The 21,008-nt window shown below is 41.0% G+C and overlaps 1 protein-coding gene across 2 annotated transcripts in view; it reads right to left on the minus strand.

The window, feature by feature from the left end:
* Window positions 1-2,426: 2,426 nt before the first annotated feature.
* The window catches only part of PLCB1 (phospholipase C beta 1), a 399,975-nt gene continuing 381,393 nt past the window's right edge, over window positions 2,427-21,008 (minus strand). For both annotated transcript variants that reach the window (XM_030448781.1, XM_030448782.1), the window contains one exon: window positions 2,427-5,736. In XM_030448781.1, coding sequence (XP_030304641.1) covers window positions 5,506-5,736 — 231 coding nt within the window. In that variant the 3' untranslated portion in view covers window positions 2,427-5,505. The remainder of the gene's footprint in view (window positions 5,737-21,008) is intronic.

The following is a 21,008-nucleotide window of genomic DNA, read 5'->3' on the forward strand; positions in this document are numbered from 1 at the left end:
CCTTTTTGAATTCTAGAATGCATTTCTGCAGTTGGCTTCCTTAACTTCACTAGTGATCATCACCTGCTGCTTTTTGCAGCTGGCTTTCATTTCCTGCACTGACCCTTTTTGATAAGCAGCTCTTCTCTCAGTACAGAGACTGCTTGCTCTTCCTTCTCCTACTCAGTCCTTAAAGAAGAATAAGGCCAGGGCCCTGATTCTGAGGAGGAACTATGTTTGATGGTGACCAAGCAAATCCTACTGCATGTATTTAGGGAAACTCCATGTGTGGATAAAGCTGGGAAGGGAGTTCAGCATTAACTGTTTCAATTCCCGAGGAAATGGCAAGGTCACAGAATTGATCTCAGAATTCTGGCTAAATGCGGGAGAGCACTTAGCTGTTTTCATTAAGTAACACTACCTTAGCCAGAAACTACCCAGGTCCTTGCTGCCTGGTGTCAGAAGTGAAAATCAGATTTGGAGTTAGGTTCTTCTACTTCCACTTCAGTTACTGGAGTAAGCAAGAGGTCTTTGAATAAGAGCCCAAACAGCCCAAGTGCAGTGGATGAAGCTAATCTGTCTATATGAAATGCTGACCTGAATTTTGTAGCTGAAACAATGTGGCTTCAGAAGCTTGGGTGCTTCCGCCAGGGATGGCAGATTTGACTCGTACAGCTCCAATGCTCAGAGCTCTCCTCATGTCCAAGGGTATAATATAGGTTTTGTGAGTTTAAACCATTTGTAGTGTTCAAAGGTACAGCTGCTTACCTTGAAATGATTTCTGAGGGTTTGAGTGCATGGCCAGTTTTAGGAGACCCAGTTGTACAGTCCTTCAGCCTGCTCACTGGCTCCAGACTCTTCTGCCCTGCTCAGCAATGTTCCCCAATGCCCAGCCCAATATCTCAGTTGGATCAGGACACCCTCCAGCCCCCTTCTGGAAGCTGCATCACTGTAAAGGATGTGATGTAAGGCTTATCATGAAGCTGAGAATGTATTGCTGGTGCTGGAACCTGGTACTGGCACTAGTTTTAAAAGCATTCACTTTGAGGGCAAAGTGATGTGTTTGCTCACCTTCCCCAGCTGGTTGTAGCAGACTTCTGCTGTGGTGGTGAGACTGTTTTTTTTCCTGGCTGTCACCAAGAACACTTGCAGAATCCGCTTGAAGCTTCAGCAACCCAACAGGCTTGCTGTACAAGAGCACGCAATTCTGGGGCCACTGCCTGGCCTCTGTGACACCATCTACCCCCTTGGTCGGCCTCCAAGCAGCTCTTCCACACATCCCAGCCTGTCACCCTCTCTCCTCAGCAGCCCAGGCAGTCTCCTGTGGCTCAAGTACAACAAGCGCCGAGGTCGCCTGCTTGGCTGGCTGTGAGAATCCTGCCTCGCTGGGCCCCATGGGGGCCCAGGGCTATGTCCCAATCCTTCCCATGGCTTCCTAGCTTTTCCCTCTGGGCTCATCATTAATCTATTCCCCTCATCCTCTTGAAATTCTGGCCACTGCACTGCTGCCTCGCAGTCCCATCTGCCTCCCCTTGCCTGCCTCGCTATGTGACACGCAGCTCGCTAATAGGGCTTTGGCAAACCCTGCTCTTCATTTCACACACCACAGATCCTCTCTTGGGAAGTAAATGTACCCATTTTTCTTCTCTTTTGCTCTTCCCCACCTCTGTTTCTGTCCTGATCTTACTCTCCTCTGTCAAATTCACGGGCCTGACTTTCAGTCCCATTCCTCTCTTCCTTGCCTGCTTTTACTCTGTGCCGTGTCCATCCCCCTCACCAGACCCCATTTCCTCACACTTCTCCTCGTGAGCAATTTGACTCTAGATGCCTTGGAGACTTATTTATTTTAATAGGTATATATATCCCTTAGTACACTGGATTAATATACCTGCTTATCTCTTCTCCCAGAGATAATTTGTTATATTGTAAATTAAATAGGGAAAGGAAAGTCAAAAAGCCAAAGGAATAGATTTATTTTTTCAATGCTCTCAGTGGAAGGGCCCTGCAAAGGCACATTTTATAGCACATACATAATTGCAGAGGTGATTAGTGAAACAGCTGGGGCAGTGGTAGAGAAGCAACACTGCTGTGATTTGTTGAGGCTGTTTACCAGTATGGCTGAAAACATGTGATTTCTGTTCTGCAGGAGTCTCTCCAGGAAACCAGTACATTTTCTTACCGGTTTATTGTCTGCCAGTGTGGTTTTGTTTTGTTTTGTTGCAGAGCACCACCACATGTACCTTTTGCCAAGAGGTGGGGTACACCCAAGCACGTGCAATTTCTTGTCCTTATTATTGTGAACACAAGAGCATGTGGGGAAACTTCACTGACTCCTCGTGGCACTGCCTTTTCGGGGAGCAATGGGGTCAGGGCCAGGTCTTTAAGGTCAGGAAGGTCTCCCGAGTCAGCTGAGGCTCTTGGGTCAATGAACAGAGAAAACAACTCTCTTGTGTTAAGAAATTTTTATTTGTCCTTTGGATCTGTAATGTAAGCACAAAATTACAAGTGGAAGAAACGTCATGCCACAAAATTGCATAGAATTTTTACAAAAATGTGAATTATGCCTCTGAAACAATCGTAGATTGAGGAACTGAAAATATGTACATGTTAACTGAAATATTTCATCCTACTTTAAAAGCAAATAATCAAGGACTACTCAATCACAGACACTATTAATACAATGTACAAGAGCAACACTGATTTCAAAGAAAGGCAAGCAATGATGTTCCTTTAGTTATCTTTCAGTGAATGTTTATCTAATGCATGAGTATTAATTAACATAATTATGAACGTGTTATATCTAAAATGTCTGGCCTTCATTAGAATTTTTAAAATTCTGTTTATAATGCCAAAACCAAGCTATTTTCAGTAGTGTAAAGATATCTGAAGTGCACAACCTAGTTTAATATAGACAGCTCTATTCTATACAGCAGGAAGTCCACGATACAGCATTTCCACACATTCAACACGGAACAAGGCAAATACATAAAAGGCACAAGACTTGCACATCATAAAGACCCTTTTTTTTTCATTATCTTACTCTAGTTCAAGTAATACCAATATTAAATGATATCTGTTTCACTGAAATAGTTTGGACGATGCAAGATGTACAGTATTACACACTACCTTACACCTGCAGAAAGTGGCACTGTACAGATATAAAAAATGTGAGTACAGGAAATGGTCAAATACAAACAAACTGTAAAATGACTACAGCTGATAGTATATTTAATCCAACCAGTATAATTATTATTTTAAATATAAATAAAAGGTTAATTGGTATTTGCCCAAGTGTCTTTGAAGACTGTGGTGAAGTCCTGGCTCCGCTGAAAGTACACGGGAGTGTAGTGCTGAAATTCAAGGGAGCTAAGATTTTACCAAAAAACCTGTGCTGTACAATGGTTTCTGTAATTCACTAGTCTTCAGTTTCTTTGTGAACACTGCCATCAGTTCATTCTTTTAATAATTTAGACAATATGTCCTTTTTACTTTATAAAATGCAGCATCACATCCTGACTCTCTACGTTTTCAATGATTGGTTTCAAAGTGCAAAACAAGGATTAACAGAGGGTTCAGCTTTCCTAGCATTAAGATGAAAGTCAGATTTTTGAATTTCATGTTCACTAATTTCATAATCATAAACCATAATTTTAATCCAAAATATGAACTCCAAACAATGTGCAGTTTTTCTTTCTTTCTGCACTGTGTTAAAAAAACCAACATCAAAATACTGTCTGTTTTCCAAGAGTTGAACTTACATATATATACAACGTTATTTAACTGAAAACTTAAGCTTGATTCATATTTTATTGCTTAAATTTAAATAAGTTACTTTAAAATACTAAAATCCTGAGGGAATGGAAGTAAAGTAACTTAAGTGTTACGATGTATTAAAATGCTGCCTTATGTAATCAATTTCTTTCTCTGATTGCTTTTTAATACAAAGTAAGGCCCCAATCTTGCAAACATGTATGTGGATGGTATTTGCTGGAACAGTTGCTGAGCTCAGAGGCGTGCAAGAAAATCCCTTTGCAGGATCAAGCCTCTCGACACAAATCTATGTCTTTTGAGCTACTTTATCCTTTGCCCTTCTGCACACGACTGAGGGAAAGCCCTTCAACATTACATATTGTTTTGGGTACAATTAAAAATCTGTCCGTTTTTTTTTTTTTCATCATTAGAATTTCTGCTAGAGTGGTAATCCAGAGAACAGCATTTCTTTTTCAAATACCCTGACTTTCACAACGTCTCTCTGTTGTCTGATACAAATTTCTGAAAATGTGCTGTTGCTTCTCTCATGCATATCATACAGTACACTAACTTTGATTGTTCTTTGATTTTAAGAAGTCAGTTAAATGGATTAATATAAATTTTTAAATAACAGTTATTGGGGGTTTATGTTTTGCTTTTAAATTCCAGACCTTAGTAAAACTGAACCTCAGTCTTAAAAATAATGGAAGATTCTGTTAAATTTCAAATACTGTAGTCCTAAACATTTTACAATCCTATCAAATTCAGTAAGCTTAAAATATGATACTTAAAATCAATACTTTTGAGTCTGCAAAATATATATCAAATTTATATTCTAAAACTACTTTGATTTACAACACTAACACCACAAAAAGAATTTTAGGATTCAATGCCTGTTTTGTAGCAGTATAACCCAGACGATAGCTTTCATAAAGATTTTTTTCTATTTACGTATCCCTGAAACATTTCATCTGGCCAAGAGATCACACCAACTTCAAAGAGAAACATGCTGTGTATATAGACAGATGTGTGTGCATATATATATATATATGTACACACACATACACAAACATATGCACTCACGTAGTGTAACAAATGCAGACGTACACAGACACCAACAATATCCAGGCAGAGTTCTTTGCTTTTTTTCCTCTTGTCCCCCCAGTTCCAAGAATTTTCAGCAGCAAATATATTTTTTCCCATGTGATAAACATAATATTAAGACAGCAAGCCACCAGTGCTTGCCAAGCTAAAAAGGATTAAATGATTCAGTGCAAATGTAAAATGATGGTACAGCTGTCAAGGTGCAGTTATAAAGAAGGAAACAAATAGGATTAAGTACTGTTATAATATTCTCTATTCTGTATTAGTTTGGAGCACTTTGCACTGGCACTTCAAAAGGAAATCTGCACTCATTTGTCTCTGTACAATACACTGGTCTTCATTAAACATTCTTAACAGTGAACATGGCCAGAAAATTACCCGTTGTAAATTGGCCAGAAGAAAACTAAAAAGGAAAAAAAAAAAAGAGAGGGGTTGGTTAACATATTAATTTTCCCATTACAACTGCACTAAGCTTTAGAATAATAATAAGATGAAGAGTGCAAATGAAGACCTTTGCACAATACTTTTTATAAAATGTTCCTTTTGGGAAATGTGCACTTGAATGCAGATTCCTCCTGCATCCCAGAGAGCTTCAGTGGCAGCTCACATCAGGAAAGCAGATGGGCAGCTGGAGAGCTATGCACCCTGGCACACAGGTTGTTGCTTGGGCAGTTAAAAAGTAGTATCAAAGACTTTTTCTGGATTATCTTCTTCCAATTCCTCTTCACTTTGCAGAGGTTTATGGTTTGATTTTCCACTGTCAGATGCCAGGGAAGGGGGGGCAGAACTGTGGTCTCCATCTTCGCTGATTTTCCCTTTCATGGCTTCCTGTACAAACTCCAGGATTTCCAAAGGCAGTCTTTTGAATTTGTCTTGATATTCCTGATCAAGTTCCACCTGCAACTACAACGAAAGAGACAAGCTGTCTTCACGTGCATCTAGTGAGACCAGTGCTAAAGTATGGGGAACGTACCACACGAGGCAGAGGGGAAATTAATAATGCATTGGTGTGGGATTCAAGAATTTAGTACTTTCTTTTCTGCTGCCACACATCCAATCCACCCACTGATTTCCATGCAGTCATTGCAAAGCTGAAGGAACGTGGGGCCATTTGTGCATAAGGCTGGTTTTGGGTACCATCCTTGGGTACCCAAATCCTTAAAATATATGTGGATTTAACTGTCTTGGTGTTCATACTCCCACCTGCTTTCGAAAGACCAAATTCAAGTGCAGTACGGATCACTGATAGGCCTTAGAAAGAGCAAGGCCATTATTAGGCTTCAGGTAGCTGCTTAGACATTACTCACACCGCATTGCTCTGAGGACAATGAAATAACTTTCACTGGATTTCTTGGGTTGGAGAAACCATTAGGAAATAGTTGTCAAAGGGAGACAAAGAGGGAGGAAAAAAAAGTTAAATTACATTTCTGAGGGCTGGATCATGGAAAGTTACATTATCTGATTAATGCAGTATGTGTCTTGGACGTTACTGGGGAAAAAAGTGTCACATCATCAACAGGATGCAAAAGCATGCAAAAAGAAATCTGGCTATCAGTCTTCAGGAAGCTGTGGGCCCTTTCCCAGTATTTTTTTGTATAGCCTTTGTTTTTAGTGCCCATATTAAGATCTGCATGATCCATTATGTAAAAAACATCAGTGTGTATGAAGGTTTCAACTGAAGACAAAGCCAATTTTTTTCATCATGACCAATATGAGCACAGCAGCAAGCAAAAGGGGTGAGTTGCAGTGTCAAACCCACTCTGTCCGTCCGTCCATCCATCCATCCATCCACCCACCTTCTTAAAAAGAGGGAGTCAGGTTCTGCTAACTGTAGCTGCAGCAGTTTTCACAGTAGTTTCTTAGGCAACTATATTTTGAGCTCTATTTTTTCCAGGATGCATAAAGGTGCTATGAATTCTGATCCTTCAGCTCTGTGCTTGAGTCTATCGTATCATGTTTCAAGACTCCTCCAACCCACTGTGATGGCTCTCAACAGGTAATACAAATTTTCACTGAACATTTGGACCTATAATACTCTTGCAACCCTTGGTCTGTTCACGTCATGTGACTTTACCACTACTCTTCCCTCTGAGCCCTTCCAATCCCATTCCCCATGCTTCTGTCCTGGTTTTCATCCTGCATCCCTGATCTTATTTTTGTGAGGCCTCTTCTCCTTTCTCCTGATGTGCAAATCAACGTCCTTAGCTCACCTGGTCTAGTTCTACATTCCTTAATTAGACAAATTTTGCAGTTTTTCTTCCTCAAGATCTAAGATTTGGCTTTTTTCCTTTTGGTTCTCCTGCTCGAGCTCCTTTCCTGCCTTGTTTCTGGCAATTTTCCTGCTGTTCCAGCATCAGTTTCCCACCCTGGGGTCACAAATGGTTGCATTAAATACACTCTGCCTCTAAAATATGTATTTCTATCGACTGTTAAGACAATCACTACTATAAAACCCTTCTTTCATGCGGCACCTTTTTTTTTTCCCTAGTGTTCTTTGTTTTCAGGCTTGATGTCTAGATGCAATTTTTTCCACCTCTATTTTGATAACACTTCCAAGAGTGCATGTCTTATCAGGAAGTGTGCTGTAGTGTGATTTGTGATCAAATCACAAATGATGCCCATCATCCCTCACTGCCCAACTCACTGCAGCCCCAGGACTCCACTCTGCCCACCGACCTTCTCCACCACCTAGAATCCCCATCTGCCCTGGTCTCTGCTTCAGATTGATGGCTCTCACATAGAAAGTCATATTGCTATTCAGAGATTACATTCTAGGCAAAAGGTCTGCCACCATGGTGACATCATAGGTCTGCTGTCATGGTCACATCATGTTTTTGGTTACAGCTCATTGCTAAATACCGACAACGCTTAAAAAAAAAAAAAGAGGAGGGAGGGAGTGAGGGAAGGGAAGATGAGCCCTTCTGTTTATCTATGACGATTGCCCAAAGATGCTGTCACAATTAGAGGGAGATTTGTGCCAAATGTGGGACAAAACATTCCTTGGGTTCATCTGAAGTAGCAGTGATGGCAGAGGCAGCACCTGCCAGTGGCTTCCAAGCACACTGAGCACCACGTGAGCCAAATGCCATCATCATTCTTCCCTGGCCAGGAGTGTTTGCAGCCGGGCTCTGGGCTGCTGCTGCAGATCCGCAGCAGTGTCAGAGCATGCACAAAGCCAGTTAAGGTTCCTGCAGGGGCAGGCAGCTCAACACTCAGTATTTTTTATAAATCTAGGAATTGTGGGAAAGGCTCCCGAGCAAGCACTGGAAGACAAAGCTCCATGTAACAAAATAAATTTCTATGTACAGGTGTGCCTGAGCCAGAGATGGGCTGCTGTCCCACCTCATTGTCATATATGGAATGACTGAAGTTGTAAATTTGGGCACCTCAGGTACAGAAGGAGTTATCAAAAGTCAGATTCTGGCATTCTACAGAATCACAGAATGGTAGGGGTTAGAAGGGACCTCTGGAGATTATCTAGTCCAAACCCTCTACCAGAACAGGATCCTTAGAGCAGATTACACAGGAGGGGCTTGAATGTCTCTAGGGATGAAGACTCTGCAACCTTTCTGGGCAACTTGTTCCAGTGCTCTATTACCCTCAGAGTAAACAAGTATTTTCTCATATTCTGGTAAAATCTCCTGTGTGCCAATTTCAGACTGTTATCCCTTGTTTTGTCACTGTTTTGTCCTGACACCCACCATTACATATTTATAAACAGTAATGAGATCCCCCCTCAGCCTCCTCTTCTCTGATCAATCAGCCCAAGTTCTCAGCCTTTCCTCACAGGGCAGATGCTCCAGTCCCTTAATCATCTTAGTGGGCCTGTGCTGGACTTTCTCCAATAGTTCCTTGTCCCTTTTGAACTAGGGAGCCCCGAACTGCACACACTACTTCAGATAGGGCCTCACGAGGGCAAAGGGGAGGATAACTTCCCTCAGCCTGCTGGCCACACTCTTCTTAATGCACCACATGATGGCATTGGCCCTCTTGGCCATGAGGGCACATTGCTAGCTCATGGTGACCCTGTTCACCATGACTCTCAGGTCTTTTTCCCAAAGCTGCTTCCAGCAGGTTAACCCCTAACCTGTGCTGATGCTTGGGGTTGCTCTTCCCCAGATGGCGCACACTACATTTGTCTGCGTTGAACTTTGTAAGGTTTCTCCCCACCCAGCTCTCCAGCCTGTCCAGGTCCTGCTGGATGGCAGCACAGCCTTCTGGTGTGTCAGCCACCCCTCCCTGTTTTGCATCATCAGTGAATTTGCTAATGATAAACTCTATCCCTTTGTCCAGGTCACTGACAAATATATTGAGCAGGACTGGGCCCAGTACTGACCCCTGAGAGGCACCACTATTCACAGGCCTCCAGATGGACTCAGCCCCACTGACCACACCTCTCTGAGCTCTGTCTTTCAGCCAGTTCATAATCCATCCATCTCAAACTTCCTTCAGAACCTTGATTTGCTTAATTAGTTTAAAGAGCAATAGAAATGTTTGAAGTCCCTCAGAAACTGAATGTTATTTGATCCCAATGCAGCCATAAGCATGTTTTAGATAGCAATTGTCTCTAATATTCACCTCCTAAAGCATCTCCAGTGGATAATCCCCCTCTAAGTCAAGTGTTTAATAGGAATGACATGAATCTGGAGCTAACTCTCTCTTCAGTGTCTCCAAAGACAGCGTGTATAGATATCTAATCATGAAAAGTTTGAAGTTAGTTGAGAGGGAGCAGACTGTAGACAAAGAGGGTTGATTAAAACTGCAACAGTGTGTAAAACTTAGGTTTTTTTTTTTTTATTTCAGTGGTACTGTCAGACTTTCCCTCATTTGGGCTTCAGACAAACACCTTAGATCTCTTTCCCTGACCACCAAGCTACCACACAGGACTCCAGCAGCAACAAGGAGCACAATAATGGCTGAGCCTGGGGGCAATGCAGCCATCCGACTGCCAGACCTGACCTCTCATTGAAGTCTTCCTCAGCAAACCTGGGGCTTGCAAGCTCACAGTTGTATCAGAGAGCATTAGCCATGTTTCTCCTTAAATCACCACCTTTGGATGCAACACCGGCACACACCTGTGGGTCAAGGTTAAAGAAAAGTTGCCTGTTTACACCAGCTGGCTCAAAAAAACCCAGATGTTTTTTCTTCTAAAAGCCTGCTGTGCCCTGCTGTTAGACAATGACAAGCGTATTCTGTGGCTTTACAGGACATTACAGTTCATTCACTAATGGAAAGCTGCCCTCCTGTTAGTAGTAGCAGTAATGTATGTCTTTTCTTTGGCTTCCTGACAGCATGACAAAGTGCCATGTCAGTGTGTGTGTGTGTGTGTTTAAGTGGAAACCTCTCTGAACAACCAAACTTGGCCCAGTGTGTCCTTATGGTGCAGTTTGCTGTCTCCTCAGGTTGCTTCCCATCACAATCCACCCTCCTTTCTCTGCTCTCTAGCTCCTAAGCAAGGTGACCTACACTTGCTTTTAGAATTTTGGAGCCAGACAAGGGGGGGTGGGGGTGGGCGGGGAATGAGACTGATGATTAGATAAGCAGATCATTATCTGGACCACTGCTCCCATTAACACATAACGACCTTCTTCCTTCTCTTATCTCATTATCTGCCCTCTTATAGATCCTCTGCCCTCTCTTTAACCCCCACCAAAAATGATTTACTAATGCCAACTCAACGCAGCTTTAGTATCTCACAAGGAGTTGAAACCTTCATCTCTTGTTCAGGTAAACCACAGTCCCATGTATTTTACTTACAGGCAATGAGTTAATACTTAAAAATTTGGAGTCGTCACTGAGTGTTTGCAGTGAAGTCCTGGGGGACAGAAGATGTGTTACTCACTCTTGACGGCTGAGGCCAGAAGCTCTAGCATTTGAATGTTTGCTTCTACCTACCCTTTATTTTTTACCCAACAATGCTAGGTAAAAAAAAACAGTTGATACTCATACGAGCTTTACAAAAATGAGCAAGTATCAGAATTATTATTTGCAGATTACAAAAGGAGAGAAATGAAGGTTAGGTTGGAATCAAAGCTCAAGAGGTGCCACTCTCAGCTGCCTATGCTTTGAAAGGGCTCCCCTGCACTCTGATAATATGATCACTTACCAGACTAGAAACTCCTGCACAGGCTTAGAACAGGTTGTGGACCACTGGGCCACCCAGCTGTCCTGCTCAAAATAACAGTAGATACAGTGAGGCTTTGATTGCAACTGTCCTGCCTCTGCCAGCTAGACCCCACAAGTGTATCCACAGGGAAGCTGAATATGGGAGCCCCTTTTCACTTCATCCAGATGTCAAGGCAGAGTGGGTGACTCTGGGGCTTGGGTGACCCAGATGAACACCACCATGTCCTTTGAACCTCAACTACAAGTGACACAGTTCCTGGCTGTAGAGACAGGGCTTTACATGGGTAAGCTTGTGCTGCAGTGACCAGAGGTCCTGGCAGCCAACCAGCTGCCCTCCAGCTGCCCAGATCATCCACTTGCATTCCCTCCCAATGCAAAGGTTTTTTCAGCATCCTTGGCTACAGATGCTTTCCAGAAAGGGTCATCATTCAGGGAAAGACCTCAGAAACCCTTCCTTGGAATGTGGGAAGGGAGAATTAATATGGTAATTTGGCTTAAAGCAAAGAAAATGCACTCAGGAAAGGAAACAAATTAAAAGCATTAATAGCATTTATAACTAGCTGTTATTATTAAATGTACCCAAATAACAAAGCATTACATAGCATTAAAGTAGTAACCAGGGCACTGAAACCACTGTGATCAATAAATGCAGAAGCAGAAACTGTGGTTTCAAACTATCTTGATGAAGCCCCTGTAGTCTTTTGCATACTTGCAATGTGATCTAATGAACTTGTGTTTCTACCAAGAACAAAAATAAAATGCTCTAATGAAAAATGCAATGCTGCCAATACAAGTTACCAGCAGGGCTGAAGTTCACATGGAGTATTTAGGTAAAAAAACCAAACCAAACCAAAACAAACAAAAAAAACCAAACAAAAAAATTAAAGATAAATCCTTAATCTTTCAATATTCCACAGTTACAATGTTTCATATTATCTGTCAGTCTAAGCTTCAAATACTGAACTCCTCTCCCTTCTTGCTACCTGAAATATAGCTCATCTTTCTTTTCTGCTGTAGAAGAGGTAGAATGTAATAATGAACTGCCAGAAGTTTCAGCTGTAGGGCAAAGTTAAGAAAAGTTCTGCAGTAGCTCAAGCTACGGCATCTGCACAAACATAAATAGCAACTACATCCTACATAATCCACAGGTAGGACCTCAGGCGTCAGGAGCAGACACCTTCCTGTGCACAGTAAAAACAAGCACAGCCAAAAATGTGTCCCTGTCTCACACACTGGCAATTTGGGAATGTCTCTGTGGGCTGGTGCTGTTTCTAGAGTGGTGAAAGTCTACTGCCTTGGCCCCACAGGCTTGAAGAGGTGCTGGCAGATAAACAGCAGCACTTCTGTCCAACCTCCTCCCCCTTACTTCAGCAGCCCAAGGGAAAAGGAAATTTTGGGGGAAGCTATGTCCAACCCATCTCCTTTCCTGCCACAGCAACACTTTTGAAGCTGTTAATGTGAACACTGCTGCTCCTTCCCGTTGTGCCTTAAAAGTGGCATTTTGGAAGTTAGTAATGTGTTTTCCAAACAATTTTCCCCTCTTTCCTTCCCCATGCAGCCTGAGACACCACAAACTTGGTCTGGTATGACCTCCTAGCATCATTCTCCAGATGCAATATCCCATGCCAGAGGCAGTCACTTATCTGATATAAAACCAGCCCGGTTCCACATGGACTGGGATTCATTCCAACTCATGTTTTTTAAAATATATTTTCAACTTGAATTAATGGAAGGGCCACTATGTAAAAAGCATTTAAAGAATTAATCTTCATGCAAAAATATTTTGATAAAGTTACATATGAAATATGACTGTTTACACATTTTGGTGAAAACAAAAAAACACCAAAATACAATTTTATTGAAACAAAAATGTTAATTATGGTAATATTTGTTTTGGTGATGTTCTTACAATGCAAAAACTTGCTGTGACTCAAAATAAATAACTTTTTGTTAAGTCACAGACTTTCAATTCCATTTGCAATTTTTCCGTAATCCGTTTTTTTGAGTTATGTGTTTCTTTTATCCCTCCTTTTAAATCTACCTTATTTTGCATTACTTATAAATTGTTTTCCAGATCACACTCAGTTTTGATCTGAATGATGCAATGAATTATGAATGAAAAATAATCAACATATTCTGGCTGAACAGTCCAGGTATGAAATGCAGTCTGAGGACTAAACAGCTCGATATCTCCAACAATCTCTGACATTTCTAACAGCAAACTCTTTATTCTCAGCTTCTAAAAAAGATTTCCACGTTTTTTGAGTCCTGATTTCAAATGCGAGCTGCGTTTTTTTGCCCTTGTGGCAGAGGGGGCAAAATGTAAAAATAATGACTGTTCTTAGTATAAAGGTAATGAATTTATTCACCAGTTGAAGTTTGATACTAATTTGGATCTGTAATTACCCTGGCACTACACACATGCAGTATAATATTTAATTCCACACAAACAGTGCCTGTTAATTTTGTTTTACTGATGAGAAACTCAACTGCATTTATTTCTTCTGTGCAATTTCAGCTCAACGTAATTTGACAAGAGGCAATAACTGGTCCCTACATGATTTGTAACAAAAGGGGGGCCTGCAGCCTCTACAGGATATTTCTGTTTAGCCAAGCTCCCATTTTTTCCACATGTCATTGGAAATGTTTATTTTGCTAACACCAGCGACACGGATCTTTTCATCGGTCAGTGAAAGAATATTGCAACAGAAATATTGGTCTGAGATCATGGCCTCTTTCTCACTCCACCCCTGGTTCTCTAAATCTGCTAAAGCTCCAAATTCTTACTTTTCTCCCTGCAAACGTTTGACCCATGTGCCTAACGATAATTTTGAGTAGAGGATTTGGGGCTTTTAAGACTGCATCAGGCAACAAATATGCATAATGTTAGCGACCTCAATTTAGCTTCCAAAACAGCACATAGAGGACTCCCAGATTAAGGGTACAGAGATCAAGCAAGCTGCTGTTCTGCTGCTTTTCATTTTCAGAGCTTACTTAATTAGAAAGCCATTCTGGAGGGATACAGCATTAAAAGACATAAGTAGAAAGAATTGTTAAAAGCAGATGGAGGCTCAATAACAGGGAGAGTGAAACTGAGGAACAGAGCACAGGGATCAAGTGATTTATAGGCTGCAGTTTTTGTTTAATTGGAAACAGGAGTTTCTTATTAAGGACCATGCTATTCTCTCCACTAAGCAGATTTCTTCTTAGACTCCTTTCTAAGGGGAAGGCGTCACTACTGTTTAGTTGCCCTTGTGCACCATGGCTCCAGCCCCTCTGCAGCACTCAGTGTGCTACGAGGCGATGGAGAACACGGTGAAGAGGAGAGGTTTGGGAACCTGGGACTCTTTGGCAGGACCTTTCCGAAAGCCATATACCCCTCCCTGGCATGTGGAAGAATGGCCCAAAGAAAGCAGGTAGGGAATGCAGTTTCTTGGGAAGCTGTTTATCCAGGCCTGGAGTAGGTGATCCTGCTCTGGCAGGGAGGTTGGACTTGATGACTTTTTGAAGTGCCTTCCAACCCCTAACATTCTGTGATTCCAACCCTGGGTATTCTATAATTTTGATATAAATTCTATGATTTTATGATCAGAGATGGCTCAGGAACAGCACTGCACTCAGTAAGTAACAGCTGGTGTGGGAAATACCTTTCCACTGACTGGAAAGCTCCCATTAACAATTCCTGTTCTCAGACAAGGACATCTGAGGCTTGGTGCATGCCCATCCCATTTTTTTTTCAGACCATGACAGACATGAGAGACAAACACTCCAAGACTTTCTCACTGACAGCTCCACCTTGTAATCTTTTTCTCCCAGAAGAAACTCACTTAGTCCTTCACTCAAGGGCTAACGCATGAAGTCCATTCCTACCCCACATGCTATTCCTGAGACCAGGAGCTTGCTCAGGAGCTGCTGTATTTTTGACTGATCCACTATTGCTGCCCCTGCCTTCCCATGTAAACTGGCTGTACAGTCCGGGTACTCTCCTTCAGAAATTGCCCCAAGATGGGCTCAAAAAATTCACTATAACACTTAAACCAAGTCACAAGTCAAGGAGTGCAAGAACTGTATCTTTTGATATCTTCCCCTATTCACATACCCCTCACCCCCCTTTGACTTCCACTGTTATCTTTCATGTGCCAGCTTCACGTCTCTTCCTATTAAAGCAAAGGTGATCTGCTGTGTCTCTCTAATGTACAAGTCCCCATATAAATGAGTCCTTTTATATCTGCTGTCTCAAGGCAATAGACTGTAACCTTAGGGCCTTCATCAGTCTTTGTCTCCACCTTTATTAACTACAGCCTCAATTAAGCCAATGGGACTGTGCAGAAACCTGGGACCTGCGCTCCTAGATTTCAACACTCTTGTAAAGAAACTCCTATCTCCTTTTTGTATATAGTAAACCAACAACTATTCTGAGAACTTACTGAAAAATAAATGAGTGATGAGATGCTCACCAGTGCCGCTCAGCTTACACATACATTATATACAACAGTGCTGCAGCTCTGCTGAAAACCTTTGAGTTAATGAAGCTCCTTAAAACAAAAGCTGAAACTGGTGAGCTTTTCCTACTGGCAGCTGCATTATTAGTAGCAATTTCAGATCTCTTGCATTTGCTCTGAAGAGAGAGCTTGGACTCAATTCTTCGGGAGAATTTTCTTCACAATAACTTTTGTTTCCCATTTCTTCATCAGTACTGAAATTCATTCTCATGCAAAGCCCTGCTCTGTACTGTGTAAGCTGTACACTTGGAGTCACTCCTCTTGTTGAAGACTGTTTTGTGTAATTGTTTCCTTTTGTGGATAAAGTGCTTTCTTAAGCTGTCAAGTGGTTTTTTGATGACTCTATAAATACGTGACCCATGCATCTCATAGTGCATATGAATAAAGACAATTTGAGCTGGTATAAATAGGAAAAACAATCTCCTCTCCAGGGGCACGTATAACACTTTATGGCTAGATTCTTTTTCATTATAACTGGAGTAAGTTAGCTTCACTGTAAGCAAAACAGAATCTGCTCAGTTTCAATGCAATAAATCCAGAGAATTTCTACTGAAATCTCATCTATCATCAGATACTGCCCTTAGTTTACTGGGGTGGATCCAGGGTAAATAACTCTAGTAATATAGCTCAAATAAAGCTTAATTGGTCTTCTTATAAAATGCTTATCCATATTTTGGATACTATCTTCAAAACAAACAATGGCAATAAAATTCAGTGCATCCATTACCTTTTAATGAGTGATTTATTTTTTTTTTCCCATTTCCATGATCCTTCCAAGGCACTGTGTAAGCAGACAACTGACTGCTCAACAGCACAGGCCTTGGAAAAGTAGCAGTATTATAACCCACAGCTCAAGAGGTCATAACAGTCTCTTGGAAACTGCTTTTAAATGACATCTTGAGGTTACAACAGCAACAACATGATCCAGAAATACTTCAAATCCCGGGTGGACCAGAGAACACAGGACTCTCAGAGCTGTACAGCACCATAGCAGCCGAGCAGGATGTCTCCAGGGGTCCTGGAATCTGTGGGGCCACTTGATGTATAATGTGTTTTGCCAGAAAGTGATGCTATTCTGCAGAGCTATTCTGGGTATTTTTGAAAGAGGAAAGACAAGGAACAAAAGCTTCAGGTGCTTTAAGGCCTCCTGTGTGAGGCCTCAGGAGCTGATGAAGTACAGATCTGGAAAAACGTGGTGGAACCCACACCACAGCTTTTGGATCCCTGACTAAACTGAACTCTGAATACAATTTAACAAAGTGTTTTTCAGTCTCTCACATCCACTTTGCTAATAGATAATTATAGTGTCACCTGTTTCTGGCTCTTGGCAGGACATCTTCAACAGGTCTGAGCAGTATCACAGAAAATTCCCTCGGAAGGCAGAGGTTTCTTCTCTAATATGACAATGAAAAGGAAATAAATAATCTCTTTTTCTGTTTCTATCTAGTGGCATCATTCTGCTACTCAATGGAAAAGGAACAGAGCCATCCCATGATTAAGTCTTGCACCTCCTTTCACTGTGATGTCCCGCTCTGCCCTTCCTACTCAGCCCAGACTCTTAAGCCTGTTTTGAGTAATAAGAGCTCCTGACATACACCGAGGTCTCTACATCTTAAGACATTATGATTCTTATGGTACACGATCACTATAATTTCCATGTCATAGATAACTGTTGGGGAACTCCATGGAGTTTTATAAGTAAGCCATCAGTAGATTCAAGAAATAATCACCCTGCTAAAACCTTATGTTCTGCTTTGAAGTTTCCTTTGCACATACCTCTTCCCATCAGAAACCCTCTGCAGGATTGAGCCTCATTGAAAAGGCTGCTTGGAAAATTACTGAGCAGTCAGTCCTTCTTTTAATATCCTGGTAAAAATGAATGTTTTTAGACTAGAAAGCAAGCATGCCCTGGATAAAGATCAAAGCCTTAAAAGTTTCTTTGAGATTTTTTTTCAAGTAGTTGCAGTTCTGTAATCCCTTGTAACAACGCAGACTATTCCAAAATATTTCTTAACTCATTAAGAACATGAATCTGGCTTCCTCTCTACTATTAGCAGAGATGTGCATTGATTCTCCCCAAATGATGAGCTAATTTAACAACCAACTCATTATTTTCTACCATAAGAAGCTAATGGAAAACTTCTATTCTAAATGTGGTAGAAGTTTAAGAGCGAAGACAAAGCTCCTGCTCCTCCACTTCCAGCTTCCAGAAATGATGGTTCAGTGCTTTGGCCTTTATACTTCCAAGTGTCAAGAAAGTTTTGAGGCTGAGATTAACAATGACAAAAAGGTGAGACTCTATTCAAATTATTATACTGATGTGTATGTTCATTATAATATAATGAACATCAAATGGAGATGTCTCATTGCTACTAAGGATACAGAATCTGATACTACTTACGGCTGTTCTATGTTTGTATATTACTATTATCTTCACATCTCCCTACTTCCACCATTATTTCATACATTTATCCACCCCTCCTCATTCTTTTGTGCTGTGGTACACAAAATACTTTAATTTTTTGACTTCAGAAGCAAAATTACTGTGTAATTTTAACTGCAAATCTTAAAAGCTTTATAGCTTAACCTAAGAGCAGCACTGCCCAGAGGTTCAACCTAATTAAAAATAGCCTGAAGGTTTTTACTTCCCAGTACAAAAAAAATGAACTTAAAAGGAAAAAAAAACAACCTCCTCTTCTTGTCTGTATTGCTATTAGTGGATTAAGTAGTACTATGCAATGGGAGGTTACTGGAGCCATCCTCATGATTAAATTCAAGGGATTAATATTTCAGTTCAGTTGGTTTTTATTTAAAATTTTTTTTCAAGGTCATACTAAAACTGGCTATTGCAAACTTGGGCAACTCTCTAATTACCCATCAAAATTAAATGAACCATCCGAGGACTTTATTTCAGTGATGTTCCACAAGCATTCCACAATGCAAAAATTGACATATAAGGTAACTTCATAAAGCCAGATAAACAAGACGAAGCCTGCCCCACTGCTGTGCAAAGTAATTTGAACTCATGCCTGTTAAAGGGCATACCCAAAGTTCACTTAAGTCTACAAGAGGACAGTGGCTGATTTTTAAGGATTTTGGATCTACTGTACATGCCAGAACCATGAAGCACTGAAACAATCCAGGCACGAACCAACCAAGTTGGATTAAGGTACCATTGGCACACAATGGCATGAAGCATATCGATGGCATGAAGCACATCCTCCTTCCCCAAAGGAGAACAGAGGTAAACAGACTGACAAAGGAGAAGTGGAGGAGCCATGTTTCAGAGCTGCAGGATTTTCAGCTGCCTTGTTTTGGCAATTCAGGGAGACTTCAGAGCAGGAAAGAATCTAGGAAACACGACCAGTCTGCTGCTTAAAATTCAAGCCTGCTTCAACAGGCAGGTTGAGATAACAAATTCCCACAGAGCATTCTCACATCTAGAGCTGCCCACCTTTCTCTGTGTACTTGATCTGGGTTACTGTTCATCACCTGAGCTCCAGGAAGCAGGGCAGCTGCTGAAGCTGGTTTGCCCTATTAATGCTTACTATGGGTGAAGGACTACTACCCTCATTTTGGTGCAGCCCAACCAGCCAGCACAGATCCTGAGGTCAGCTCTTCTCATGGGTGGTGGAATATGTTCAGTGAGCTATGGTGATAGCAAATGTGTGCACTTAAGTCTGCACTGTGTATACTTCTCATCTTGCTGTGCAGTTGGACATCTTAAAGTCCTTTTGAACAGATCTCTTAATGATAGTGCTAAGAGCACTGCTGAGTTTTGTGGTTAGACCTTCCTGTTGCCAGGAAAATGGCTATGCAAACTCCCTAGAAGCCAGCAGACAGAGGAAAATAAAGGGTACTACAACTTAAAACTACTTGGAGAATCAGTTCCTTTGCTGCCTCTCTTCCTCACTGATCTCAGAGGGTCACAGCATGCAGAAGTCATGCTGGGGCCTCATCCAGATCTCAAGCCTTCTACAGGAAGAGAGAGCTTTTCTACTGACATCAGTGGGTGCTGGATTTGGTCCCTGGCTTCTCTCTCCTGAAGTTAATCCAGTTCATGGAAGTTTAGTTCACAAGAGGGTCATGCCTGAACAGAGATGAATCTCACAGAACTTCACAAAGTCCTTTCCTTTTTTTTCCACTGCGAGGGATATGACCACAATGTATAATATGATCTCCTTAGAGCTCCGATTTGTTTTTAATCAAATTTCTTTTCTGTGTATCACTATTGGTAGCTTCTGCTTGCAAAAGTTTTGTAACATGCAAAACCTTATTTAAGAAAAAGCCCCACCAAATTTGACAGTAGAACTAAATCCCTATCCATTATAAGAACTTACATTTTTAATGCTCTATCAGTGCATCAGTATTTTATTATTACTCTTGTACTCTGCATCTTCCAAAAGCATCAAAATGTTCTTGAGAGGTATTACAACTTCACAGTGTATTCTTTAATGCTTATTTTGATCACAATCTAGCTGAAGGCAAGTTTAATGAACACTAGAAAAATAAATTCTTTTCATAAGTTACCAGGTTACCTGAGGAAACAAAAAATACTTTAAAGACATTGGTTTCTTGGTATAAAGCTATCTCTAAACTATGTCTAGAGTACACATTTTTGTTGAAGATGAAAGAAATTTATCTTGGATTTTGGGAAATGATGGTAGAGAAAGACCACAAATTATTTACTTGTAAATAAACATTTTAGAACAAGGATTATAAAATGTCATCTTTTCCTCATCTGATGGAAACATATTTAGAGCTATAGAAATACAGACAGCTATTAGATTTTGTGATGGTGAGAATTAAATCATCTGCTACTCTATATAACAGAAAAAGAGTATTGTGAGTTAGTTACAGAAGTTATTCCTAAAAAATTCTTATCACTTACGTTATTTAAACTTTCTTACACATCAATTAGTTTGAAATAATAAGTCTTTAGGCTATCCATTAATTGCAGCACTGTAGACACAATCTGTATTTAAAATTATGCAATGAAAATTAAGCCGAAGCACCAAGCTGTCTTGGCTAACAAAAAAGGTTTCCTCAGCCCTTCGGATAAAGGAGAGAAAATGGGGGCACTGAATTCACAGGAGAACTCTTTCTCAGTTTACTATTCCATCTCATCACATGCTAACACCAACTACTGAAGCTACAAGCCTTGATCCACGTGTTTAAGTTGCAGTGTTGCATTTTCACTGCGTTCCCTTTCTGATCCTACAATATGACTGTTTTCAGACAAAAAGGAGCAGAACTCCAGTGATCAGTGCAAAGGAAGGACAACAACATATAGAACCTGAAGACGAGCTGCTAAGAAGATTCTGCAAAGGGATCATTTACAGAGGTAAATGATTTACAAGGTAAATGTGGGTGGGAAATGTAAACAGTTTGGTTACTCTTTTAGAAATTAGAGGAAAGCTGATTGCAGGGGAACATCTGGTCTGTACATCAGGAGAAGAAACCTGCTTGCTATAGTTCTGGGCTCTCAAAGAAAGCTTCAACTTTTTAAGTCTTACTGTCTTTGCATAACAGATACTAGGACAACTG

This window comes from Calypte anna, chromosome 3 (genome assembly GCF_003957555.1).
Source record: "Calypte anna isolate BGI_N300 chromosome 3, bCalAnn1_v1.p, whole genome shotgun sequence".
Taxonomy (NCBI): Eukaryota; Metazoa; Chordata; class Aves; order Apodiformes; family Trochilidae; genus Calypte; species Calypte anna.